Source organism: Eutrigla gurnardus (genome assembly GCF_963514095.1).
Source record: "Eutrigla gurnardus genome assembly, chromosome: 8".
Classification (NCBI taxonomy): Eukaryota; Metazoa; Chordata; class Actinopteri; order Perciformes; family Triglidae; genus Eutrigla; species Eutrigla gurnardus.
The window spans coordinates 16,064,200-16,088,804 of NC_139922.1; the positions used below are offsets into that span (position 1 = coordinate 16,064,200).

The 24,605-nt window shown below is 42.2% G+C and overlaps 2 protein-coding genes across 2 annotated transcripts; one reads left to right on the forward strand and one right to left on the reverse strand.

The window, feature by feature from the left end:
- Positions 1 to 234: 234 nt before the first annotated feature.
- Positions 235 to 7,890, forward strand: alas2 (aminolevulinate, delta-, synthase 2). The gene is made up of 10 exons (XM_084015469.1): positions 235 to 375; positions 1,806 to 2,142; positions 2,215 to 2,307; positions 2,455 to 2,677; positions 3,103 to 3,287; positions 3,380 to 3,559; positions 4,250 to 4,414; positions 5,212 to 5,480; positions 6,120 to 6,282; positions 7,226 to 7,890. The coding sequence occupies exons 2-10, from the start codon at positions 1,827 to 1,829 to the stop codon at positions 7,387 to 7,389; spliced, it is 1,758 nt and encodes a 585-aa protein (XP_083871595.1). The 5' UTR covers positions 235 to 375; positions 1,806 to 1,826; the 3' UTR covers positions 7,390 to 7,890.
- Positions 7,891 to 8,035: 145 nt separating this feature from the next.
- Positions 8,036 to 24,371, reverse strand: ttc34 (tetratricopeptide repeat domain 34). Its single transcript, XM_084015468.1, has 16 exons — positions 23,201 to 24,371; positions 21,724 to 21,811; positions 21,516 to 21,641; positions 21,231 to 21,356; positions 21,070 to 21,118; positions 20,124 to 20,260; positions 19,702 to 19,872; positions 19,389 to 19,426; positions 19,123 to 19,225; positions 11,567 to 13,328; positions 11,173 to 11,395; positions 10,272 to 10,464; positions 9,842 to 10,008; positions 9,273 to 9,546; positions 8,862 to 9,076; positions 8,036 to 8,681 (listed from the first exon to the last, which is right to left on the reverse strand). Exons 1-16 carry the CDS (start codon positions 23,213 to 23,215, stop codon positions 8,136 to 8,138), a joined length of 4,233 nt encoding a protein of 1,410 aa, XP_083871594.1. The 5' UTR covers positions 23,216 to 24,371; the 3' UTR covers positions 8,036 to 8,135.
- Between the last annotated feature and the right edge of the window lie 234 nt (positions 24,372 to 24,605).

Consider the following 24,605-nt stretch of genomic DNA (forward strand, 5'->3'; position numbering starts at 1 on the left):
ATGATTTTTGGATTAGAATTCAACCCTGATTTCTTATGGTTGACACATGTTTTTAAATGTGCAGCATCAGCCGTTATTTCAACTCAGACATCAGAGTGAGATGACCACCATGACCATCTGAGACACAACCCTTAATGTAACCCTATCAGCATCTTTGCACCTCCCATACACACACACACACACACACACACACACACACACACACACACACACACACACACACACACACACACTCTGGGTGGCCCCCAAAGCTAGGAGCTGTATGACCAGAGCTGATTACATAATTCTCTTCACCCTCTGACTAATAACTGTTGACACTTTGTGACCTTCTGTTTATTTGCTGTTCTGAAGTTCGTCCTCAGTGCAGGTCAACAGGTGAGCTTCCTAACTCTCATCTATTCTATTATTATCATTATTATCACCATTGTTATAGTTGTTGTTATTATTATTATTATTATTAGTAGTAGTAGTAGTAGTAGTAGTAGTAGTAGTAGTAGTAGTAGTAGTAGAAGTATTGTTGTTATTATCATTATTATTATTATTAGTAGTAGTAGTAGTATTGTTGTTATTATCATTATTATTATTAGTAGTAGTAGTAGTAGTAGTAGTAGAAGTATTGTTGTTATCATTATTGTAAATGTTATTAACATAATAATAATAATAATAATAATAATGTTATTATTGTTGTTATTATTATTATTTTCACAGTTGTTATTATTATACTATAATTGAGATTTTTAGTAGTAATAGTATTATCGTAGTAGTGTTTACTAAATGTTCTATATGCAAATACAGTTTGACTCACTACCGTGAGTTTGATTATAATCCATATTATTGTTATATATACTGCCTGATAACAATATTTACGTGATACATAGAGACTTGAATAAATCATACATTTTAATATTATCATATGCATTAATTATTCATACATTTAGTAGACAACACACAACATGAATTTATGTTTATTCACAGTGTATCCCTAGATGACTATTGCTGACAGTAAGTGAGAAGAAACATGAGATGTGTCTACGACAGCCCAGAGCTAAACGTTATGTGTCTTTTTCGCATGTGATGATGGTTAAATGGTTTAAAAGTATTCAAGATAACACTTGTGTTGTTTAAAACACACTGGTCCTTCACAGGCCAATGTCAAGATACCATCTAACCACAAAAGAAAGCCACAGATTCCAAGAATTGCCATATCTACTGACCGCAGGCGATTGTCAGGGAAGTGTCACAGCTGATCTTTGTTTTTAGACCAAACTACGCATAGATGGGTTAATTAGCAAATAAAAAAATAAAGATACAATGAGAATGAGATTTTTTTTTTCTCATCATTTGGTGGATTATTTTACATCCAACATTCATTTTGTCTTTTGAGTTTGAGAAACCTTTAAGAGCAGGTAGATATCAGTTATTTATCAAAGGAATGAGGTGCATCCCTGCTGTGTTTTATGGAGGATTATTTGATATCAGCCTCGGCTGATGACGTCCGTCAGGGCTGCACTTGAGCGCCTGCAGCGTTGAGATAAGCAGCAGCAACCTGCCGCACCCTGGAGGAGGTAGCTAAATTGAACTACTACATTCATCTCTGGCCCCTCTGAACATGTCTCACTCTGTAGACTGGAATTGTCAAGTTCAGTCTCCATTCACATTTTGGCCACATAACTGTGAAAAGGGATATTTTTCTACAGGAAAAAGTCAATACATCCTGGCTGCATTGAAATGAATATTCTTTAAAGGCCTTGGAGGTTGTTTTTTTTTAGAATAAAATAAATGTCCTTTCATTTATCCCAACTCAGAGTAAGAACAGCTGCACTACAATGGCTGCCTTCCTCCATCACTGCCCCTTCATTATTGCTGCACCCAAGCCAGCTTTGAGGAGAACCGGAGCTGCCTTGCTGTCTCTGGCCGATCGATGCCCCATCATCGCTCGCCAGGTCAGCTTGTCCTCTCTGGAAGCCAAGCTGAGCGTCTCACCCACCAAACCCAAGCGACTTCCCACGATGGACCAGAGGAGGCTGTTTGCTCAGACGGCCACTCAGGTGGCTGTGTCTGTATCCACCGGCTGCCCCTTTGTCACGTCTCAGATCGGCGTGATCCAAGCCAGCCCTGAAGTACAGGAGGATGTCCAAGAAGGTAGGAAGACCTAAGCAGCGCTATCATTGAGAAAATAGGAGCATCTCACACTGACAGGCTCGTCTTTCACAGGTTTGATGACGTCACTGTTGAAGGGCTTAAAGGGTCCAAACCTCTTACCAGCTCCAACTGACACGGTCACCCACCTCCTTAAAGACAACATGGGTGTGTTTTACAGTTAAAACAAGCTCAAACCCTCAAATATGACCTGTTTAATACGATGCAATACATGAATCTTTGCCTAATTAGATTAGCCTAGCTGTTCATTGAATGCTGCAAACCAACTTAAAGTCCAAACTATCACCCCTGCAGTTCTCCCCAGCTACGACTATGACGGATTCTTCACTGAGAAGATTTCTGAGAAGAAGAAGGACCACACATACAGAGTCTTCAAGACCGTGAACAGGAACGCTGAGGACTTCCCCTTTGCCGAGGATTACTCCGTCTCAGGGCAGGAGGGCTCCCAGGTGTCCGTCTGGTGCAGTAACGACTATCTGGGAATGAGTCGGCACCCACGGGTCCTCAATGCTATCAGGTAAAAGGAGTCGGGGAAAAAGCAAACGTTAGTAATGTCCTCTGAAGCTAGAAGGACAACTCACAGTCTTTGAAAGTGCTTCGGGTGTCCTGCATTTCCTGTCAAAGCTGTGTGAACAGTGGAGATTAGATTTAGTGGTTTTAATGGGGAGGCCTTCAAATTCAGCTGCATCAGGTTAAGACTTGAATTTTTGAAAGTCAACTTAAGGAGGCAATTATCAATGTTGATTAAACTTTGATTTGATGTTGGAAATGAAGGGGTCCATCTATTCCCTCTTTCTTTTATTTAGACACTAATCGGTGGGTTTTGTAGCACCTGGAACCATTATTTTGCTGTTTGAGGCTTCATTTTAAAGATAATTTGAAGGAAAACGATGGGATGAAATTGTTTGATGTTGCATCGTTTTTGTTCTGGATTGGTCTCAGGGACGCTGTGGACAGGCATGGTGCAGGAGCCGGCGGGACCAGGAACATCTCAGGGACCAGTAACATCCACGTGTCTCTGGAGAAGGAGCTGGCCCAGCTACACCAGAAAGACGCAGCTCTGGCCTTCTCCTCCTGCTTCGTGGCAAACGACTCCACCCTCTTCACTCTGGCTAAGATGCTGCCAGGTAAATACTCACCTCTGACCCACATTTCAGTTTGCACGTATTGAGGGAGGTCGTCTGCACCGGTTTCATGGTGTGAACACTTTGGCGTGCAGGGTGCGAGATCTACTCTGATGCAGGAAACCATGCATCCATGATTCAAGGCATCAGGAACAGCGGAGCCAAACGCTTTATCTTCCGCCACAATGACAGCCGACACCTGGAGGAGCTGCTGCAGAGCTCGGACCCCAAGGCACCTAAAATAGTGGCGTTTGAGACTGTGCACTCGATGGACGGTGAGTGCTATGAAACGTACATTTGCAGTTTTAGATTATTATTATTATTATTGTTATAGATGAGATGTAATTACATCTATCTACTCATATGCATGGTGGAAGGTAAACCCACTTAAATGCACTCTTTATATGCATAAATAGTTTAGATATAAATAAAAAATTGTGATCCGAGATTAAAAATGAATATATAAAATTGGCACATGAGTAATGGAGTCGTGCTTTACCATTCATGAGAAGGTTTGACACTTGCAGTCCCATATGTATATTAGAAATTAGGAGCAGTCATCAGCAGCAGCATTCATAATTAATGCCTAACAAAGAGAGAGCAATGTTTGGTGTATTTACGGTATATTTCTGAAATCTACAATTATCCAGCCTGCATTATTTGTCATTCATCACCGTCTCCGAGGCGAGGAAATGGTTTCCCCCCTCAGCTCGATTTCTCTCTGTGAAATCACACGCTGACAGCTCCATATAGCAAAAACTGGAGGAGACTAACTGGATGACTGGAACCATATCAGGAGGATTTAAAAAAAAACTAAAACAAGAAGGCTGTGTTACTATCATAGGAGAGTATATAATATATAGGGTAAATAACTAAATGCATTTATAGTATCTACAGTGATGACCTTTGCAGCCTTCCTTTCCTGCTGTTTGCCTACAGTGGATCTAATTATAACATGCTTTCAGGTGGTATATGTCCTCTGGAGGAGCTGTGTGATGTCGCTCATCGTTATGGAGCTCTGACGTTCGTGGATGAAGTCCACGCTGTGGGTCTGTACGGAGCCCACGGAGCTGGAGTGGGAGAGAGGGACAGCGTCATGCACAAGCTCGACATCGTCTCTGGGACCTTGGGTGAGTATCTTTTCAAGAATATAAACGGCAGTAAGCAAACTGTTTGTTTGTTTAATATGCTACTACACTAAAAGGGCAAGGCAAACCGTTTCAAACGGTCCCAGATCAATTGCCTCTTTTCTTGGCCAAACTCCCTCTTTGCACTAACAGACGCTCTCATATTGCCAACACAGCAGCAATAGCTCTCACCCAGCATGATACTGCTCTGGTGTTGGTTAAATGAGGGCAGGAGAGGAGTGACCTCTCATCAGAGGAAGCAGAGCTTTTATCAGCTGGGTGCCGGCTCTACTCCCTCTCTGCTCATTCTGATAAAGCCATCGTCAGGGAGTCGGTGCAGCGTGTAGCTTCAAGACAACTCCAGGGTTTTAGGTAGAAATCCCTGTCAAGCACATCGGAGGCGTAAACTAATCCTGAATTACATCACTTTACTTTAACAGACATGCTGTTGACTTTGCAAAACAAAAACTTGTATTATTGTGAAAATGTAAAATGTATTATTATTGTTATTATTATTTAAGTAGAAGTAGGTGGAGGAGAATAAATATTACAATAACAACTTATACTGGTGAGTAGTTTTATGTCTAACCATGTCAAATGGTAATGTGCATAAAATATCAGTCACCGAGGTAATTATTAAAAAAAACTGTAAAATAAATGTATGGAGTACAAGTAAAGTAAAAGTGGGAAAACAAAAGTAAAGTATTGTATATATTCATACTTAAATAATGCAACTCTCATTACTGATTATTTCCCGTCTCCTCACCTCACAAACCCTTTCCCTTCTGCTGCTGCTCCAGGCAAAGCCTTTGGCTGTGTGGGAGGCTACATCGCCAGCAGCGCCGCCCTGGTGGACACGGTTCGCTCCTTCGCAGCCGGCTTCATCTTCACCACCGCCCTGCCCCCGATGGTCCTGGCTGGAGCCCTGGAGTCCGTCCGGGTCCTGAAGAGTCCCGAGGGGCAGCTGCTCCGCAGATCCCACCAGAGGAACGTCAAACACATGAGGCAGCTGCTCATGGATAAGGGTCTACCTGTGGTCAACTGTCCCAGCCACATCATCCCCATACAGGTATGAAGGTTTCACAGGGCTGCTCGTTGTTAGAGGACATTTTAGGCCAGAGAAATATATTTCATAATGATCGCAGAGAATGATCTTCTAATAACTGGATGACAACATATTTAGTTTATCTACAGGGTCATGGGATTGTGCATGCTGGCTCACACTTGACTTCCTGAGACACTTGAGCCGTCTTTACTGTCTTCACTACTGTGATAGGTCAAAATGTCTGCAGTGAGAAATGTCTCCTCTATAACTCCACAAGCACAGAACATGTGGAGTCGGGAGACTTTCTCAGGGTTTAGTTATGATCCAATTTATAATCTTTCAAAAAGCAATTAGAAGCCGTTAAAGTTAATTCAATTAGCATTTAAATTACGCAAACTTAACTCTTTTTGTAATACCATTTAGTTTGTGACACCATCTTTAGAACATCTGTTCTGACTATATCATGTTTTTAAGGAATAGCTCAATGCTAATTAAACTAATCCATTTGTAATTTTTCTTTTTTTAAATGCTTTACATGATTACAATGAAAACTCCTGACTCTATAGGCCAGCTTCTTCATATTAAAGGCTTGGATTCCTCCATGTTTGACCTGATTGTGCTGAATAAAAGTGCACTAAAAGGCTCACATCACCTCTTTTCTAGGTGGGCAACGCTGAGATGAACACGAAGGTGTCTGACACACTGCTGGAGAAACACAACATCTACGTCCAGGCCATCAACTATCCCACAGTGCCTCGTGGTGAGGAGCTGCTGCGGCTGGCTCCGTCTCCCCATCACAACCCGGCCATGATGGAGTACTTTGTGGGTGAGTGTTACCGAAATGAGGTCAGAGTTGTTCTGGTAAACGTCCAATCAAGCAAAGTGGGGACAATGGCAGGTAAGAGTGATTTATATGGTGTCCCTACTGAGTCTCTTTTCACTTTGTAAGCATATACAAGTCTCTTGGCATCCACTTGTCAAAATACACTGCAACGCAGTAAATATGACAATGCTCGGTGTGTGTGTGTGTGTGTGTGTGTGTGTGTGTGTGTGTGTGTGTGTGTGTGTGTGTGTGTGTGTGTGTGTGTGTGTGTGTGTGCTTACGAAATAAGCAAAGATTTTAAGGCAGAAAAGTAAAAGAGATATTAATATTTTCATTTAAAGGTCATATTGATAACATTTTTATTTAAACAATCATTTAAAAAAAATAACACATCCACAGAGCTTTTAGAAAGGTGCAGAATGAAAGTATAATTTCTTGTGAAAAACATTTTTTGATTGTGAATTAATCATGTTATAAAATGTTGATGGGATGAGTTTTGTTTACGTCTGTGTAGATGTGACGTGTGGCTGCGGCTTCTAGCAGGGCTTGTGAGCCAATAGAATAAAGACGTTGGTATCAGGGGCCAAGAGTGTTTGGGGTTGCCAGTTAGTGTGGAAAAAACGAAAAAATGTCTGAGTTTGACAGTAAGCGGGCGGCATTTCGGTACATTTTCGCTAAATGTATAGCTACATGTTGCAAAATGAATTCATACCGCGAAAGATTCGTCACTTGACATGACTGAGTCTGTCTGAGTGTCACTCCACTCGAGCATGAAAATGCAGGTTGTCCAACGAACTGGCAACCCATTGAGGGCATGAGCTTTGAGCAACACGTGAATGCAATGGAAGGGGGGAGTGCAAGTGGGACATCTAGTGGCTGGATGTTATCAATGTTGTCAATAGCACCTTTAATAGTTCTTTCTCACGGGTCTGTGTTTCATTCACAGACAAACTGGTGGAGGTTTGGCAGGAGGCGGGGCTTCTGGTCAACAGCCCGGCTACAGCTTCCTGCAACTTCTGTGACCGCCCGCTGCATTTCGACCTGATGAGCGAGTGGGAGAAATCCTACTTCGGCAATATGGAACCACAATATATTACTGTGTTGGCATAATACCAAAGCACATGTAGTGTTTCAACACAAGTTACACATACAGTATATATATATATATAAATGTAATACTGTCAAAAGCCTTTCCTCAGGTCCAGTACTAAAGTTGCCTACTGATTTCTTTTTCTTTTTTTTTTAACAGTACTTGTGTTTAAACATGCTTTAATTCCAGTGGTATACTCAAAACTGCAGTTTTTAGTTCTGTTATCCTGTATTTATGCTTCATAAATTGTGTTTGCTGTCATGGATGTGATTAAAGGAAAGTGTGCCTTCTCCATTCCAACAGCATTAAACCTGCACATTAGGCACTTTCTTAAATCTCTTAGATGTGATGCTAAGCTACATTTGATTTCATGTTGTTTGATTCCCATCATGTTTTTGTGAATGTTACCACAAAAATGCAATGACTGATGTTTCAGTCATAACATGTATGAAGTGCTGAAGTTAAATCATTCATAAAATATGGGATGGCAAAACATTCAATAAATTTGCATTGAAAATCTACCATTCACATACTCCTCTCATATTCAATATATTACCTTGCTGTTATTATTTAGATATTGATGAATACTATAAGAAAAACTGTTATTAATGCTATACACTTCATTGAAATTGGGCAACATAAGATGAATCAAAGGGCCTTGTTATGTCAATGCGGAAGATTTCTTAAGTTATTGTTACCACGGGAACTGACATGGCTCCATCATGTGACCTCAGCTGGAGCTCCAGTGAAATCCTGACTTTCACCACTAGTTGACGTTGCAGGGGCTGGCCACTTCTCGTTTGACCTTTGCCCTCAGTCTACGTAGCTCTGCATTCTCACTGTCCACAACAAGGCCACACTCAATCATTGACCAGGCTCTGTTGAGCTGCTGCTCCCCGTAGCGCTGGAGCGCCCCCCGCAGGAAGCACTCAGCCAGCCGTAGCCTCCCCGGACCAGCCTCCACACACTGGAGGGCCTGGTTCCTGTGGAGCTCCAAGGCCCGACTGAAGTCCTCCAGAGCTGCCCTTTCTCTGGAACAGAGCACCAGGCTGCGGCCTCGCCGACACAGGTCCTCTGCCCGGACTTGGCAGTCATCTGAGCAGCTGGACTCTGATGCATTGTGTTTTTGGATGACTTTGTCCAGGTCAGCTATGGCCTGCTCATGTAGGCCCAGCTGAGCGAGGCAAGCAGCCCGCTGGCGAAGATACTGGAGTCTGTGATTACCCACAGCTTGTACTGCCACAGTCAGGAGTGTGAGGGCCTGATCCCACTGGCCAGATGACGACACGCTGCTGGCCTCCTGTGCTGCTGCCTGTTAACATACAGATGGTGAGCAATTCAAATGCAATTTATAAATACATAAATACTCCTCATTTACAATACTCTCAAAGAGGTGAAACGTTTTTCTTCTGCAACACTCCACTATATTAGTCTCTAACTCTTTAGGCAGTCATGCTGCACATGAATCTAGGATTCCTGCACGAAGGCGTACCTGTGCCATGTGTTTTCGCTGATTGAATGGGATCAGGGCCAGCAAGAAGACCAGATTGGAGGAATCTTTCTCAGTCAGTTTGCTGAGCCTGCGAGCTGCGCTGCGATAGTTCTGCTGCCAGGCCTCCACCACGCCCAGCCTGGCCTGGGCCGCTGCATCTCTTGGCTCCTGGCCAAACACCTGGCACAGATGAGCGCCTGCTGCCTTGACTCCACCTGGAGCAGATGGACCATAACAGCAGGAGTAAGGATTACTATAGCCTAAACAAGGAGCACCAGATCCAACTCTCTCTTTATCAAAGTGGAAACTCCACACAGCCTAAACCATAATATCCTAATCAGACCATTTTTCCAGTGAGATCAAGGCTCCGCCTGGGAATTTCTGGAAAGATTGCCAAAGTCCCCATCTCACCTTTGGCTAACAGTATGTCCACGTAGAGGAGATGCCATCTGGGGTCTCTGCAGTCAGTCCTCATCAGAGCTCCGCCGATTAGAAAAGCCTCTCTGAGCTGCTCTTCATGGCAGGGGACAGGATTAGCGAGCAGGATGTCAGACAGATTGGTCCGACAGAACTGATGCAGCCAATCACAGACCAGCGTCCGTGCCTTGTCCTTGAGTGACAGGATGTCTTTGGTGACTATGTCAATGTTTATCTGAAGCGCTGCCAGGATATCACAGGTGCATTCCTGAGGGGAAGAGGCAGTATGAATTTTGTCTTTAACTTGAATACTTGTTTTTGCCTGCAGCTGCATTAGAAACATCTACGTAAAAAATACATCTGCCAACATTTAAATGTGTGTAAAAGAAAACAGCATCCCATCCCCTGAGATTCTGTAGATCCTATTTGCCCAAAAATATTCCTGTTGTTAGCTGACTTCCCTCCCAACATGAAATAATACATCTTTAGCTTCTTTCTTCCCACCTATGTCGGGCAACATGAGCATGATACTACATGTTGATGAATGCACTAGTCAAGAATACCTTTTGTTGGTTCAACGTGAGATAGGTGAAGCCTCTACCACAGAGGGCATGAACATGTTTCGGGTCCTCCCTCAGAATGGCACTGAAATCAAAGATGGCCGTCTTTCGTTGGCCTAGCAGGGCATAACACCTCGCTCTCTCCAGCAAAGACTCTGCTGCCTCGCCCCCTTGATAAACAATACATGCATCATGAACCTTTTTGTTGACAGAGTATATATGATATGTGTTGTCTTGTTAAATAATAAAGAGCCAATCTGCCTGCTTTGTGTTCTGCATTCCTAAAGTGATGCAACGAAGCCAAACACAGAAACAAAGTCTGTTTTGTGCCAGCCCTTTATCCCTCTAATCCTCTCCAGATTCAAGTATTACCCACTGTTTATGAAGGCAACAATAGCAAACATCAATTACTCATCGATCACATTCTAATCACCAGAGGCCATGATAGCAATGGAGAGGTATGCCACAGCCTCCCGGACGGCGCTCTCCTCTCGAGTGGCCTCCAGGATGCGCTTCGCAGCGGCGTGGCAGTGCGCCTGCAGCCGAGCCCGGTCCTTCTGCTGCGCCACCGTCAACAGGGGGCGCAAGCAGCTCGTATCGCCGCACTGAATGAGCTTTTTCAGCAGCTGCAGGGGAAATTGACAGATGTGAAATGCTTATCTATTTAGCTGTAAAAGTTGAGGAATAAAATAAATGTATTACACCACTGTTTTATGAAACTGCATCATTCAGAAGAAAAACACCACAAAATATGGTTTTCAGGTCAGTTTAGTTGATTATTTGAGATCAGCTGGAACTACACTGAATTGACAAAAATCTATAACCACAATTAAAAACATGTCTTTTTTTGGAGGAATCTGTTTGATATTTAAATAGAAAGAAATTCACAGTCACTGTCCTAGGCTATAAGTATAGGCTGGAGATCTGTAGTGAGTCCTTGTGGTTTCTTCTTTCTTGAATGTAGATACTGTGAAGATGTGTGTCCCAAGAGCAATATGAATGACTAATGACACTGCCTTTTCTTATTTTATGCAAATGTGCTCTGTGTAACATATAAACACAAATAAACGAAAATAAATTTCAAGATCTTGTCACACAGAAATCTCCAATGGATAACTGATATATTATGTACAGGTATGTGCAGAAATCCGTTAGGGTGGTAAATCACGGAAACATTTGCCTAAACATCCTGGCATGAATAACGAAACTGTTAATTTTCACAATAAATAATAATGACTTTATAATTTTCCCAACCTAAAACCCCCTTGAAAAAAAAAAAACATGTTGGTGTTTCTGCACCTCACTTCGGGAGCCACCAACCCAAACCGACTTACCTGGTTGGTGTCATAAAGAAAGCCTCTGTGCAGCTGCAGCAGGGCGAGGCGAGCTAGTATGGGTGCCCGAGGACTGCTGGGCCCGATGGAAAGTAGGAGCCGGTAGGCCTCCTCCACCCGGCCGAGCTGGTACAAGGCATCTGCAGCCAGAATCTGAGACCCATCAGCACCTGGCTGAAGCTCCATCAGCAGCACCGCCAGAGACTGGACACCAGCAGGAGTCCTAACGCACAAAACAAGCTTAATGCCTCTCATTGAGAAACCATGAATGGGGATTTTCATCAGAATGGAAATCCTGAAACAGAAATGTGATCAGAACTAAATATATTTTCCAAGAGTTAGCTCGTCAAACTGTCTTCCAAAAAAAAAAACGACCGTTTGCGAGGTATCAAACCTTGATCTGTGGTTGTCTCTCTTTGATGGGGTCTGCCGCTCATCCCCCTGCTGGGACTGCTTGGAGTCTTCTCTGGAACTGGACTTGGATTCTTGTGCTCCAGTCCCCTCCAGCATGACTCGTCCCTGCTCCAGTAGCACAGTAGACAGCAGCCCCCGGTAGTTCCATGGCACCAAGCAGCGGACAGTCAGCGCTGTTTCCTGAGGGTGCAGCATGCTGGCTGTTACATAGTCTAGAGCTGTCAGGTAGTTCAAGCCACCCATCATGCGCAGGAGCCCCCTGCCGCAGAGCGCCCGGACACAGCTGGACGGGTGGGGGGCGCTGTGTTCAATCACAGCCTGGAAGTCTTCCAGCGCCCCGCCGTGGTCATCTGAGAGAAGTCGTGCATATCCACGGAGAACCTGCACCGTGTTCTGGTAGCTCTGCTGACCTCGGGCAGCAGCTAGCTGGCTACAGATAGAGAGGGCCTCTTTGTGCTCCCCTCTGAGGAGAAGACAGTCTGCCAGTCGGACCCGCAGCTCTCTGCCTCCCCCGTCAGCCTCTAAATGGCACAGGGTCCGTAACTGAGCGATCACAGGGTCCAGGAGCTCAACTCCATCAGTGGAGCGCAGGTCTGGACGGATGAGGACCCTTTCCCTGTAACCGGACAGGCCCCTCTCTGCCTGCTGACGGAGATGGTTGCGAGCAGCCACCCCTGTACCACGGTTTGTGAATAGCTTTTGAAAATAGATGCGGGCAGTGGCTGGGTGGATCTCAAATGCTTCCCCCAGATCCCTGCAAGCCTCCGCGGTCCGCCCACCTGCTGACAAGCAGGAAGCTGCTCGACTAGCTAAGAGCCTAGCTCTCCTCTCAGGAGTATCTTGGGATGACTCGTCTGTACCACTCTCTGGTGTTTTCTGACAGTCACCATGTTGCAAGAGAGCAGAGTACACATCGGCACTGTCCCCAAACCGGCCTGTCAAAAACCAATATGCTGCTTTAAGTTCCTGCACGGCTCTATTACCAGGTGAGATAGCCAATAAAAACTCAATAATGGTCGTAGTTTCTACATGTAGCTGATCGTTCTCCTTTGTTGCCACTGCGCACTCACTGTCAGACATCAAAGAGGGATGTCTGTGCAGCACTTGGTCTGTAAAGGCTTTCACTATTTTGGGCAGGTGCTGAGCTTGTCTGCGTTTCAGTAGCGTAGCGGTTTCAGATTTGTTACTCTGGTAAGCTTTGAGGTAGAGCTTCAGCCCCTTGATGCTGCACGGCTCTGAGAGCAAGCAGGCCAGGGCGCCAGTTATCTCCAACACCACGCGGGTCGCATCTTGCTGATGAGGGTGTTGCATCCCTTCAAGCAGAGCAGTGCAGCGAGCGAAAATCTCCTCGCAGCCATGCCCACCACTTTGGAGGAGAGACTCCATCTTGAAGACGGTGGCCGACAGGTTGTTGGGGTGGAGGGTGGATAGAAACACAGCCACGAGACCTTTATTGAGACCCTCAGCGGGGTGTTTCTCCCTGTGACCGTCGAGCCAACCTTCCAGCGTTGAGATCACGCCACCCAGGCCCGACTTCAGCTTCCGCATGTGGGAAACAGTGGAGGCGGCGTGAGTCCTGAAGGAAGACATGTAGAGCGAGGTAGCTCTCCCAAGCTCTCCGGCTGCAAGGAGCTTGTCTCCATCATCGCATAGCTCTGAAACATTGCCTCCAGGTGGAACCAGAGCCGCCATGATCACGCAGCAGGTCCTCCCTGTCAGTTTGTTGACAACATCGATGTCACCTGGCGGTTAAACAGGAAATGAGGACACAAGTTATTTTTTTTACTTTCAATTTATTATGCTAAATAGGATCAATACCCAACACAAAATCAGCATTTTTTATTTTACTTCTCACATTTGTACCTACTGATTATAGCAGGAAAAGCAAAAGTATTACTGAACAACACCAGCAACCAGAAACTGAAGCAGATAAATAGAACTCAAGTCATCATTCATTTTTATTATGAACCCGTTCAATATTATATGCTGGAGGCTATTTTTACTGCTGCTATTTGGCCTATATGGAACAAATGTTTTGTGATATTTGAATGATACCAATGCAATTCCCTATTTAGCAGTTTTATGGTCTTTTATTAACAAGAAGCACCTTCAGTCAAGCAACAGCGGAGTAAAATAAGAAAATAATCGTTATACAACCGAAATAGAGAATTTACAAAAGCAAAATAGTGTCACATTTAAGGACATTGTCCTCAAGCAAAAAAAGTCTGAATGCACTACAATTACATTGACAAAAAATAATATAAGGGAAATAAACTGTAGTCGTAATTAATAAAATATAAACCAAATTTTAATATGATGATGTTTTGCATACTTAAAAAAAAACGTATTGGCCCTCCTGTGCAAAGGGGATTTCTTAGTATCTTTGACCCATGCTTTACCTGCTCCTTTGGCTTTGGTTGCAAAGGTTGACTTTAAAAGAATAAAGGAGAATAACTCACCGATAAGATCAGTGTCTGTTTCCGTTACTTAAGGTCGCGAAAACAGAAAACAAGAGGCCCCATTTTTGTAATCCAATATCTCTCAGCCAAGTTTCCAGGGCAACGCGGTGCCTCCGTGCAACAAAAGCCACTGCGAGGTTTTTCAACAAGTGGAAAGACACAAAGACAACAACAAGATAAGAAACCAAACCGAAACCAGCTTCACGTCAGATAAACTTTCCCGACTCTCTCCTGTTGTCGCGGGACGGTCCTGGTGCGCGAGCTGTTGTTCTTGTGAGCGCGGTTCCGGTTGCCAATGGAAACCACTAACGCTCGTGCTCACGGGAAGACCAAAATAACTTAGAAAGAGACGCCAGTCGTCGTTTCCGCGGCTTGACGTTGGCGATACAAATCTACACCTTTACAGAATTAGACATGTCAGCTTCTAAAAATGCTGAAAGCTCTGAAAGTGAACAAAGTGGTGTTCAAACAAGCTCCAGAAAAAAATATTAAGTATTTCCCTCTCCGTCATATGTATTTACAACGAGGCAGATCATGTCAAAATGTGCCAAAACTAACTTTTCCTAGCCTAACGTAGTGGCCCACATTCGAATATTAGATTAAACGCCACAAACGTCATAATAGCCTCCATTTAGTTTCACACGTCGGCTGCATTGAAGTAGTTGAGTAAAATGACGTCCTCGTCAGAAGTCACAGCTACTTGGCAGAGTATCAACAAGTGTCTGTAGGCCGCTATGCAGAATAGGTGAATGTTTATTCAACCCTGCTGTAGGAAAATTCAGCTAGTCTCTCTGCGTTGCATCTACGCTGCCTGCTTCTATCCAAAGAGTGCGGTCATCTGTTGTGGGACATCTGTTCTTTGTGCGAGAGCAACATTTGCAATTCATGAGATTGGTCTAATCCACCTCAAGAATAAAAGGACCCCAAGCGCCATGCCTATATGTTTTCTTTGTACGGGGTCCTGTCTGAGCTGCAAACTGCACCGGCAGCTGCTGCTGTTGTTCAAACCCTCAGCCAACACCGCCACCTTGTGGGAACGGATTTTATTCATATGACATGCTGTGATGACGTTCTGTCTACAGCTCTTTACAGTACGATGCTAGAGCACATGTGACTCTAGTGAGGATAACATTCATAACCTTGACAGTTTCAGGCAAATAGTCCACTCATTGAGCTTTGTATTAAAGTAGCCTGCAAAAAAACCAACATGAAAACATTATATTATTATAATCAGAAAACCTATTCACATACAGTATATGGTATATGTCTAAAGGCCCAAAGCCACAGACCACATTTTTTAAATAAACTCCATTTACTGGAATGTCCTTTACTGTAAGGGACTGAACTGACACACAAAAACTCTCAAACTGAGATGCCCCAACCCCACGGACGGAATATGTGTGGTGAGGGAAAGTCCAGCACACACCTTGACATCATTTATTTGCACGAAACTCTGACGTCCTGTGGGGATTTCAGTATGCTTCCCTTACAAAGGTGAATGCATCGAAGAATGCGTGGACTGTTAAACCAGACTTAATCCCGGAACGAGACGAAGCCACGCTGCTCATACATCACAGATGTGCACTAACGTGGTCACACAGTCTAAACACTCAGACTGAACAAGAGCTTTAATTTCAGTAATTAAATGCTAAAAAATAATAATAAGCACCGATTTCGGGAGGTTTATAAAAAAAAACCTATACACGTTAAGCATTCTGCTGCTATACAACAACCCTCAATTGACCTTTCAGAGATGACTCACAAGAAACAGGAGGGTGGTTTTGACAATATAGATCATGGAAAGGTTTCCCCTTTTCTTGTTTCGTTCTTTCTGCACGTAGATTGCTAGAGTTCTGCCTGAGCATTAACAGACGACGAGGTCTGTCTTAAAAAATGCTGTTGTTGTTGCATGAATCTAGAGGTACAATAAAGCTCAACCCAATAAACACTCAAGAAAGAAAACATTATACATTGCATTATCTGGGGTGCATTTGATGAAAAAAGGGAAATACCCCTATTGTACTTGGGCCTATCATGATCTCCACAGTGCTCCGTAATGCCATTTAACTTAACGTTGTATAACAAACATCTGTATTACTCAGTTTAAGTTATTTGTGACATTATTGCACCATGTTGTAGCTGCAATCTTAAAATCTTTCCAGGAACTGCTGTCCACGATTGAAGTGCTGACGTCTCTCGTTAATGTATGGTATGGAGCTTGTGCATTTGCGGCCTCAGGTTTCCTGCAATGCTCCGGGGAAACCACAGTCCGTGTAACTTCTGAAGTCTGTTAGACTTTGCTTCAGCTAAGGCCTCCCTGCAGCTTCTCCAGGCTTTCCTGCAGCAGCTGGGCACAGCCATATAAATCCATGTAGTGCAAGGCTGAGAAGACATCGTCCAGGCTCACAGAGGAGCGCTGGCTCCACAGCCGCAGCATCTGGTACTGCCTTTCTATGGAGCCCTGACCCAAACCGGCCTCCAGCTCCACCCGCTCTAGCTGCTGATCAGTTACCGAGAGCAGACGCAAGAATTCCTTCCACCGTCGCAAGGGCACCTCCTTGATAATAGCATAGAGGACGATGGCCGGCCAGCGGTCCGATTGCTCGTCTTGTCTAGTGGCTGGAAGGGGAGAATCACAGACAAGCACACTCAGGGAACTCTGCTGTGGAAAAAGATCAGATGCAACAGTGTGCCGTCTGGTTTTTAAAGGTGTTTTTTTTTCAGATTCATGATAAACTAAATGTCATTGAGATATAAGATCGGCCCAACATTGAATACATTCATTATGAAAATAGGTCAGGTGAAAGGTGACATCCTATATTTTTATTTCTTTTTATTGCATTTATTGATTCTACTCGCATCTATTGTCAAAGCTTGAGATAGTTTATTCACAGGTGCCAGAGCTCCACACCAATGCACTGGGTGTTATTAGTTGTCGTTCACTTATTCATTATCAGAAGTTCCTCCTGTTTCAGTCACATTTACTAAAAACTACAGAGTGCAACTTAGTCTTTAAAAAACAACAACTATATATTAGTGAGCGTTTTTAATTTTTTTTTTTAGAATGATACAGCAACAACACAGTGCACAGAACTGTCAGCAACAGGTTTGCAGGTTTATTATAATGTGTTTTAAATAAAGGAAACCAATCAGCTCATAGATTCTGAGCACGGCATTATCAGCCTTTCAAACTTCACATTATTAAAAACAATATCTAACGCGCTTGTATGCTGACGTTTTCAAAAGGAGTCAGAACATGACATGCAAGGATGCAAATGGTTTGCAGTGTAGTGGCATGAATTCACTATCTGATTTATCATTTCCCCTTTTGTTGAATTGCTGATTGGTGCGTATGAGCGAGAGCTTCCCGTTTCCAAGTTTCCACCTCCACGGTTGATCAATGATAAACGGCGTGCTCAACAAGCAGAGATGAAAGGCTCTTAATGTGAGAACACTGCAGCTGACGATCACACGCCTCCCTGATCTCATCAGATGGAGGAAAATGTCACCATTTTTTGGGGGGGTTTGTCATCACAATGTGTTTGTCATAAACTCTTTCCTCTCAACTTTAAACTTTGTGGGAGGTGACACTAGAATCTTTGCAAAACTTAAATAAAATCTACACCTGATTCAGATCAAAGAGAGTTCAAAGCTTCTTGAGAATCAGCAGCAGAGGAAGCGTACGTAACGGTGTGAGTTTACCACCTGATGAATCGAATGATCGTTATCATAACCCTGTGGGAGGCATAATTACATAGAAGACGGTACTTGAGAGAGGGTTCATATTAAAATATGGTCCATTTGTTTTCGCCCTAATTGTTGTAATGACATACCATTCGTATTCCTTCTTTCTAATCTATCTACATAGGCTTGCTGACATCTGAGATGAAAGTAATCTATTAAAATGCAAAAATGCGTTTTCATAAACCAATTTTCACAAATTATTATGATTTTTTTTGTTGCAGTTGTAGAGAAAGTAGTTTCCTACATTCAGGAGGCCCAACGTCTCTTTGATGATATGAGCCTGCCTTCAGATTTTACCACAGTGAGACCGAAACTACTCTGTTCATGAATTCATTACAGCTTGATTCAGAAAAGATCATATCACCACAGGCTTCCTGTGACTCTTGACATTATTGTCAGTAGCAATAGCAAAAACAGTATCGGGGGAAATAAACTAGAGCAGGTCAATGCACGGTCATATTTTTCTAAGATCTTACATTATTTTTTGATAATAAATAGACAGCTGCACTGCATGGTTAGCACTTCAAGCCATGTTAACAACATTTAGTTCACATTTGTTTCGTGTTTTCAGGTTGATTCGCACCTTTCGACAAGTTAAAATCTTCCTGAAATATAAGTCTTCTAATCCTTGAAATAATAGTGGGCTAATTTTATAATTGTCTAAATGTGGTTGTTAAAATGTAGACTTGAGTTCATGACAACACCAAGATGTCTGGGACTTGGTGAGCGACCAAAGCCGAGCACAGTCTTTTGTTGTTGTTGTTGTTGTAGTTCTTTGTGTCCAAAGCCGAATCCTGTTTCATCTTTGTTTAACCGTCGGACATTTTTTTGCATATCCAGTTACTGAATTGTTGAATGCACTTATGCAGTGCCTGTGTGGGAGCAAAGTGATATCATTATATACATCTGCGTGCCATCTGCGTGATTATGGGAAGAGGCCCCAGAATGGAGCCTTGGGGAACTTTTGTATGCTCAGATGTGAAATTACCAATCATCACAAAGTAGTCCCTGTCCACATTTCTGTCTGTGTAATTCAAGATCTTAACAGCAGAAGTCTGGTGGTGTGGAGAGGTTGAAATCCTGATTATTAATTATTATAATTAAAACACTTGACAATCAAGAGGGTGTTAACAGTCTTTTAAATTATTTTACCGAAAAATGGGGATTTGACATGGCCCTGTACTTTTGCCATTAATGAGTTGTCAAACTACTACTGTTAGAATATCAAGGTAGCATGGGGAGCATTTCAGATGCACTTCCTCCGCCATGATGTCTACCATCACAATATAAAGTCCAAACAAGTCCTTCACAGGCATCAAATGCTGACTCTTACCTTTGTGTGGGACTTCTAGAGGGCTGTTGTGGGCTGGATGTTCAGGCATGGCTGGACTTTGACTGAGAGTCATCATGGGAGTTTCCTCACATATGTTGAATGTCTTGAAAGGACAAACAACAAAGAATAAATGTTAAATGTTATAGAGTGAAAGGTGAAATTCTTGTTATTTCTGTGTGTTGTTGTTGTTTCTTGACTGACACCTTCTGCTACGATTTAGATCTCAACTTCAACAGAACACAAAATGCATAAAACTGAGTACAAACCATTGTGTTTGAACTGCTGCCTTGATGACTGCTTTGTTCTGTGTGGAGGAAAGCAGATATTATCAGTAAGCTTCCTGCTTGAATATGTTAAGAACGAACATTTAAAAAGAAAAAGAAGAAACCCAGTTAAATATCTGTGAAAACACATTTTTGGTTCAACACAGGAAATACTTTCTGCAAAATAACGAATGTTTATGCTGAATGGCTCCTGTTGGTGTTAATATGTTATATCATAATAATCGAATAGCCAGTTATCATGTGAAAACTGAATTGAGGACTTGAGTAATTGTCCTCAGCTTGCACCCGTGGTTACCGTTGAATTTGGGGTCCTCAACATGAGGCCCCAGGTCTTTGTTGGTACTCCAGCAGAAACAGCTGTCTGGATAGGTAAAGGAGTTCCAGGTGAAGAGCAACAGGAGCCAAAGGAACACCATAATTGCCGCCAGAACCAGAACCACCATGAGTAGCCAGGGCATTGCATTCGCTGACATGGACACACAGAAACACAGACATCATTCTACCTTCAGTCTTCAGTCTGATCCGCAGGAACAACTTGAATAATATCCAACGCTTGCCACACATGGCACAGCAAAAGAGTAATCTCTGTTAAACTCACTAAAATGTTCAAAGCTCATCTGAGTGTGAATTATGTCTGGGCATATGAGGCACACAACTACAAAACCATGGAGCAGTGAGTCATTTAATTTCAAAGTACGGCACATAACCAACACTAACAATTATTTAGAACTGGAGTGGATGTGTTTTTTGAGGTTGTGGATCTTGTATCAGATGTAGATGCAGATGTGGTTGCAGCAGCTGTAGATGCATTTGCTGAAGGTGGAAATGGATTTGCTGTTGTCTTCCCCGAACACCTGGAAAAAAAAAAGAAGAAACTAATATAGACACCAGTGGAATCGGATAACACATTTATACATTAGGGGTAGTCGTTTTTCCATGTCTTAAAACAATGGTCAGCTACCCATATGAACATCAGCATTCCAGTGTTCATCTGAAGCTAATATGAGTTCAATCGAGTGGATAGCTTAAAAGGTAATATGTCTTTTTTTAAGTATAAGATGTCTTCGTGTTGGCCTGAACAACGTCTCCCTGCTGAGCTGTAGTGGAGGGATAGTATAGTTACAAAAAGAGGAACATTTGTGGACCGTTGATTTTGCTTACATTAAAAGTGCATTAGAAAGAGATCCCCCTAATGGCCAGTATGAAAATAAGGAATGATCACAGAAAAAACGATTTAATTGTTCACATCGGCACCTGCCCATTGTGCTCCTTTAATGTGTGTTTTTTAAAATTCTTATTCTTATTCTGATCATTATATATAAATAATATATAACATAGAGCTAAATTATAACATTTGAGAAGCCGGAGTCAAGTTGCCATTTTTTTCATGGGTAAAATATTACAGATTATGTTACAGATTAATTTTCTCAATTAGATTCATTGACTAATTGTTTCAACTTCAGTTGGTAAGAAAACATGACAGAGAAAGTGATAAACAATACTTCGATAAACAAACCCATTACTCTAGTTGCAATCTGCATCATTTAATGCATTTTCCTTTCTGATGTCTGCCTTAAATTGAGGTTGCAGCTTTCTGTGCACTCTCCACTTTGTCACATCAACATGCCTGTTGAGACGTCTGTCATATTGTAAGACGCCTCACCTTTCACAGGGCTTGCACTTCCTTTTGTAGTCGGGATGATTATCAAGTGCTGGGGGGAAATGAAATGATGAGAATTTTAATAATTATACGTTTCCTTTTGAGAGTATATGATATTGAATAAGCCAGCTGGGAACTCTTTAACTCCCTTTGCCTTCTGTTACCTTCACATTGTTTACAGTTACATTGCAGGCATTTGCTGGAGTCGGTGGGAGACTTGTAGTATCCCTCTTTACAGTCACAAAGCACATCACTATCGAAGAAGCAGGGCTTTATTTCAACCTTTAGTTCTGGGGAAAAAATAAAAAAACAGTGTTTCTGTCACAATCCACAGTGTTAACACACAGTCCTGAAAATGAGGAAATCATGATTTGCAAATTAGATACACAACATCCCACTGCTGCCAGCATGTGCTTCTATGTATAGTGGCATTTGAATCAGATACTTACGAGTACAGGTGTTACACCTGGAGCATTTCGTTACAGAGTTCGCTATTGGCGTGAATGTGCCAACACCGCATATTTGACATCTGAGGTTTGCGTCTGGATCATTACATTCATCAAATTTAAAATATCCTGGGAAACAGGGGGAAAGGCGAATGGTGGTTAATCCAATATACAACTACAACACACGGACAATGCCTTGTTAACAACTGACCGGGTGGGCACTGTTTATAACACTTTTGTTCTGTAACCTCAGGGGAACTCTGTCCGGTGGGCAGGAAGGCCAGCATCAGTGGGAAAACCTGAAACAAAAGACGAGGTTTCCGGTTTGTGAAGATTCTTACAAATCAACACTTTGACACTCTAGCTGCCACACTAAGGGACTGCTTTCATGCAGTTCTTTGGGTTGTTACGTATGCTTATTCAAATCTTGTACATCTGTATAAAGACAGTCCATGAAGGGATAATAAAAGAAAAACAAGCAAAAGTAAGCAGTGTAGTGAAGGCCGCAACTATAGCTTGCTTAGTGATCTTTAACTTCTTGCAGACCACCCTGAATATGGAGCATAACCGGGCCATATACTGTACATTTGAAAGGCGGATCCCGCCCACATCAGGAACAACACCCACTCCTGAAAAAAAGGTTTGCTGTGTGGAGCCTGATGCATTAAGGGAACACTTCATCATCACGTTATGACACCAAGTCCGTTCATCTTTAGGCATATCAATCTGTCCATTTAGGAGGATTAAGTGATTGTGAATCAATTCCACGTGCTTTGGTGCAAATGAAAGTGACAAGAGTTGCAATGGAGAGGCAAAAGTAAGACAACCCCCAAAAAGGGAATGGTTTTGATGTGGTGGCCACAGACAGTTGCTCTCTCTTTATCCTTCCTGCAGCCCAATGAGGTTGCACAGGTAGTCCAGCTCCCTACCAGGAGATACCAGGAGACTGGCAGACATCTGAGGAGAGCAGCCCAGATGTTGTCGGGAGTTCATACAGGCAGGAGGCCAGGCACACTACTGAGTCACATTATGAGCCGTCATGATGAAATTCACGCAAGTTGGAGCCTGTGAAACATTTTACTATGACTTTTTGTCTGATTTTAAATCCAGCCCTCAATAGGTTGATGAGTTTGGTTTCCATTGACCATTATATAATTAAATAATTTTGTTCTCAATAAATAATAATAATAAATGTGTATAAATATACAATGTACATCAGTAAAGATGTTCAACTTGAATAAATTCCTTCATCAGGAGCTGATGTTTTTTTTGTGTAGTTCAATCTGCCGGTCATTGAGAAAGAATTACCAACTTCTGAAACCAAATCCTAATAAATATGAATTTCTTAGAGCTGTAATGATTAATCAATTAATTTAAATTTTTTCGAGAGTTGCATTATATACGTATAACTTCATGACTCCTCTCAACAACACTACAACCTTGGGGATTATGGAGCAAATACTGAAAAGCAACATGCTGAGCCTTAATGTTAACTCTTTGATATCACAACATTCAAAAAAAATAAAATAAAATAAAAGCATTTAAAGCATTTCATATTGAGACATAATGTGGTTACAGCAATACAACGGCAACAGTTACTGCAACGATGAGTGATGATGATGACACTGACAGAAGCTGAAACAACAGTGAAGTTGATCCAAATAAAACATCTGATCTGGATTACTTACCAAAACAAAGTCCATGAAAATGCAGATGTGAGGAGTTATATAACCAACCTTCGAAGAGTGTTAGTTTAATTTGAAAAACAAAAAGTCGGATGATAACAGTACAGTCAACACCAGATGAGGAAACCACCAGTCGGCAGAAGGATGAGGCTTTCTGACTTCAAGACATCTGTAGATTACCTCTTAAACGGAGTTTTTAAAAAAAGCGTTAAAAGGAAGTCCGTGTGTTCGTGTCAGAACTGCCAGTTCCTTGAAATCTTCACAGCTGTGATGCAATGAACAGGAAATTCAGTAAGATCACAAAACCTCTTCGGTGGTAATGTCAATGAGTTCCTCACTCTGATAGCTTCCTGTAATTCCACAGATAATCACAGACACAAGAACTGGTGACATACGTGTGACAATAACTCATGAGCCGGATGCAGCCTTTGGATGTAGGTGGTGGTGCGTGTGAGGGGAGCGAGCAGATTTATCCTACACATTCGTGGATTCAATGCAAAACTTCCTTCTCTTTACACATTTAGATGGGATTGTAGGAAGGTTACAGAATCCCTGATCGAAGGGCTGAATATTAAAACATATCAAATCAAGCATGAGAGTCTAATTGGCTGTGGGAATGCATTAAAGTTAGTGTACTGCAGTAAACATCCACTGGGTTGAGTGTTCACTGTAAAATCTAAGAATTTGTCAATTATTGTACATTATTATACAACATATAAACAATAACTTATATGTGTATCAACAGACCAAATGTATTTACTTTACTTAAGTTTCTGTTACTTAAGCACTGTTCATGATCCATAAGCTGGAACTGCACTTCAGTTATTTCACCATAGCAACTGGGAAACTAAGTAAAATAATAATTTAGATTCAGGTACCTACAAATACTAAGAGAAAGGCACATATATATATTTTAAACATCCTAAAAGAGACAGTAAGCATATATTTGGTTGTTTGGAGGCCATAAGTTGTCTAAATTAAAGTTACAATTGAGATAAATGTGGTTGGAAAAACAATGTTTGAGGCATCTACATGCAATTTCACCATAATGTGGAAGTCCTGACCTCACATTGAGGTTTACAGGGAAAAATGGTCACCGTGATGCTGTTGAAACAATGACCTCAACTTGTTGGGCCAGTTACTCAGCGATTTTCCTTCTTATTCATCTAATTTATGTGAGATACAGCCTAGTTCACCGTTAACAGATACTGTAACTATCATTTAATTATACATTGGCGAGGTTTTTTGGATTATAGATTGAGATACAGGTGCATTTCAGTTTTTGGGCTACTTTCTAATTTTTCCTCCTTGTATTTTTTTTTTTTAGAAATATTGCCATTTTACATTCACCTATTTGAGTTTCCATGCAGTTTAAGATTCCACATAATACCGACCACTATGATGACGC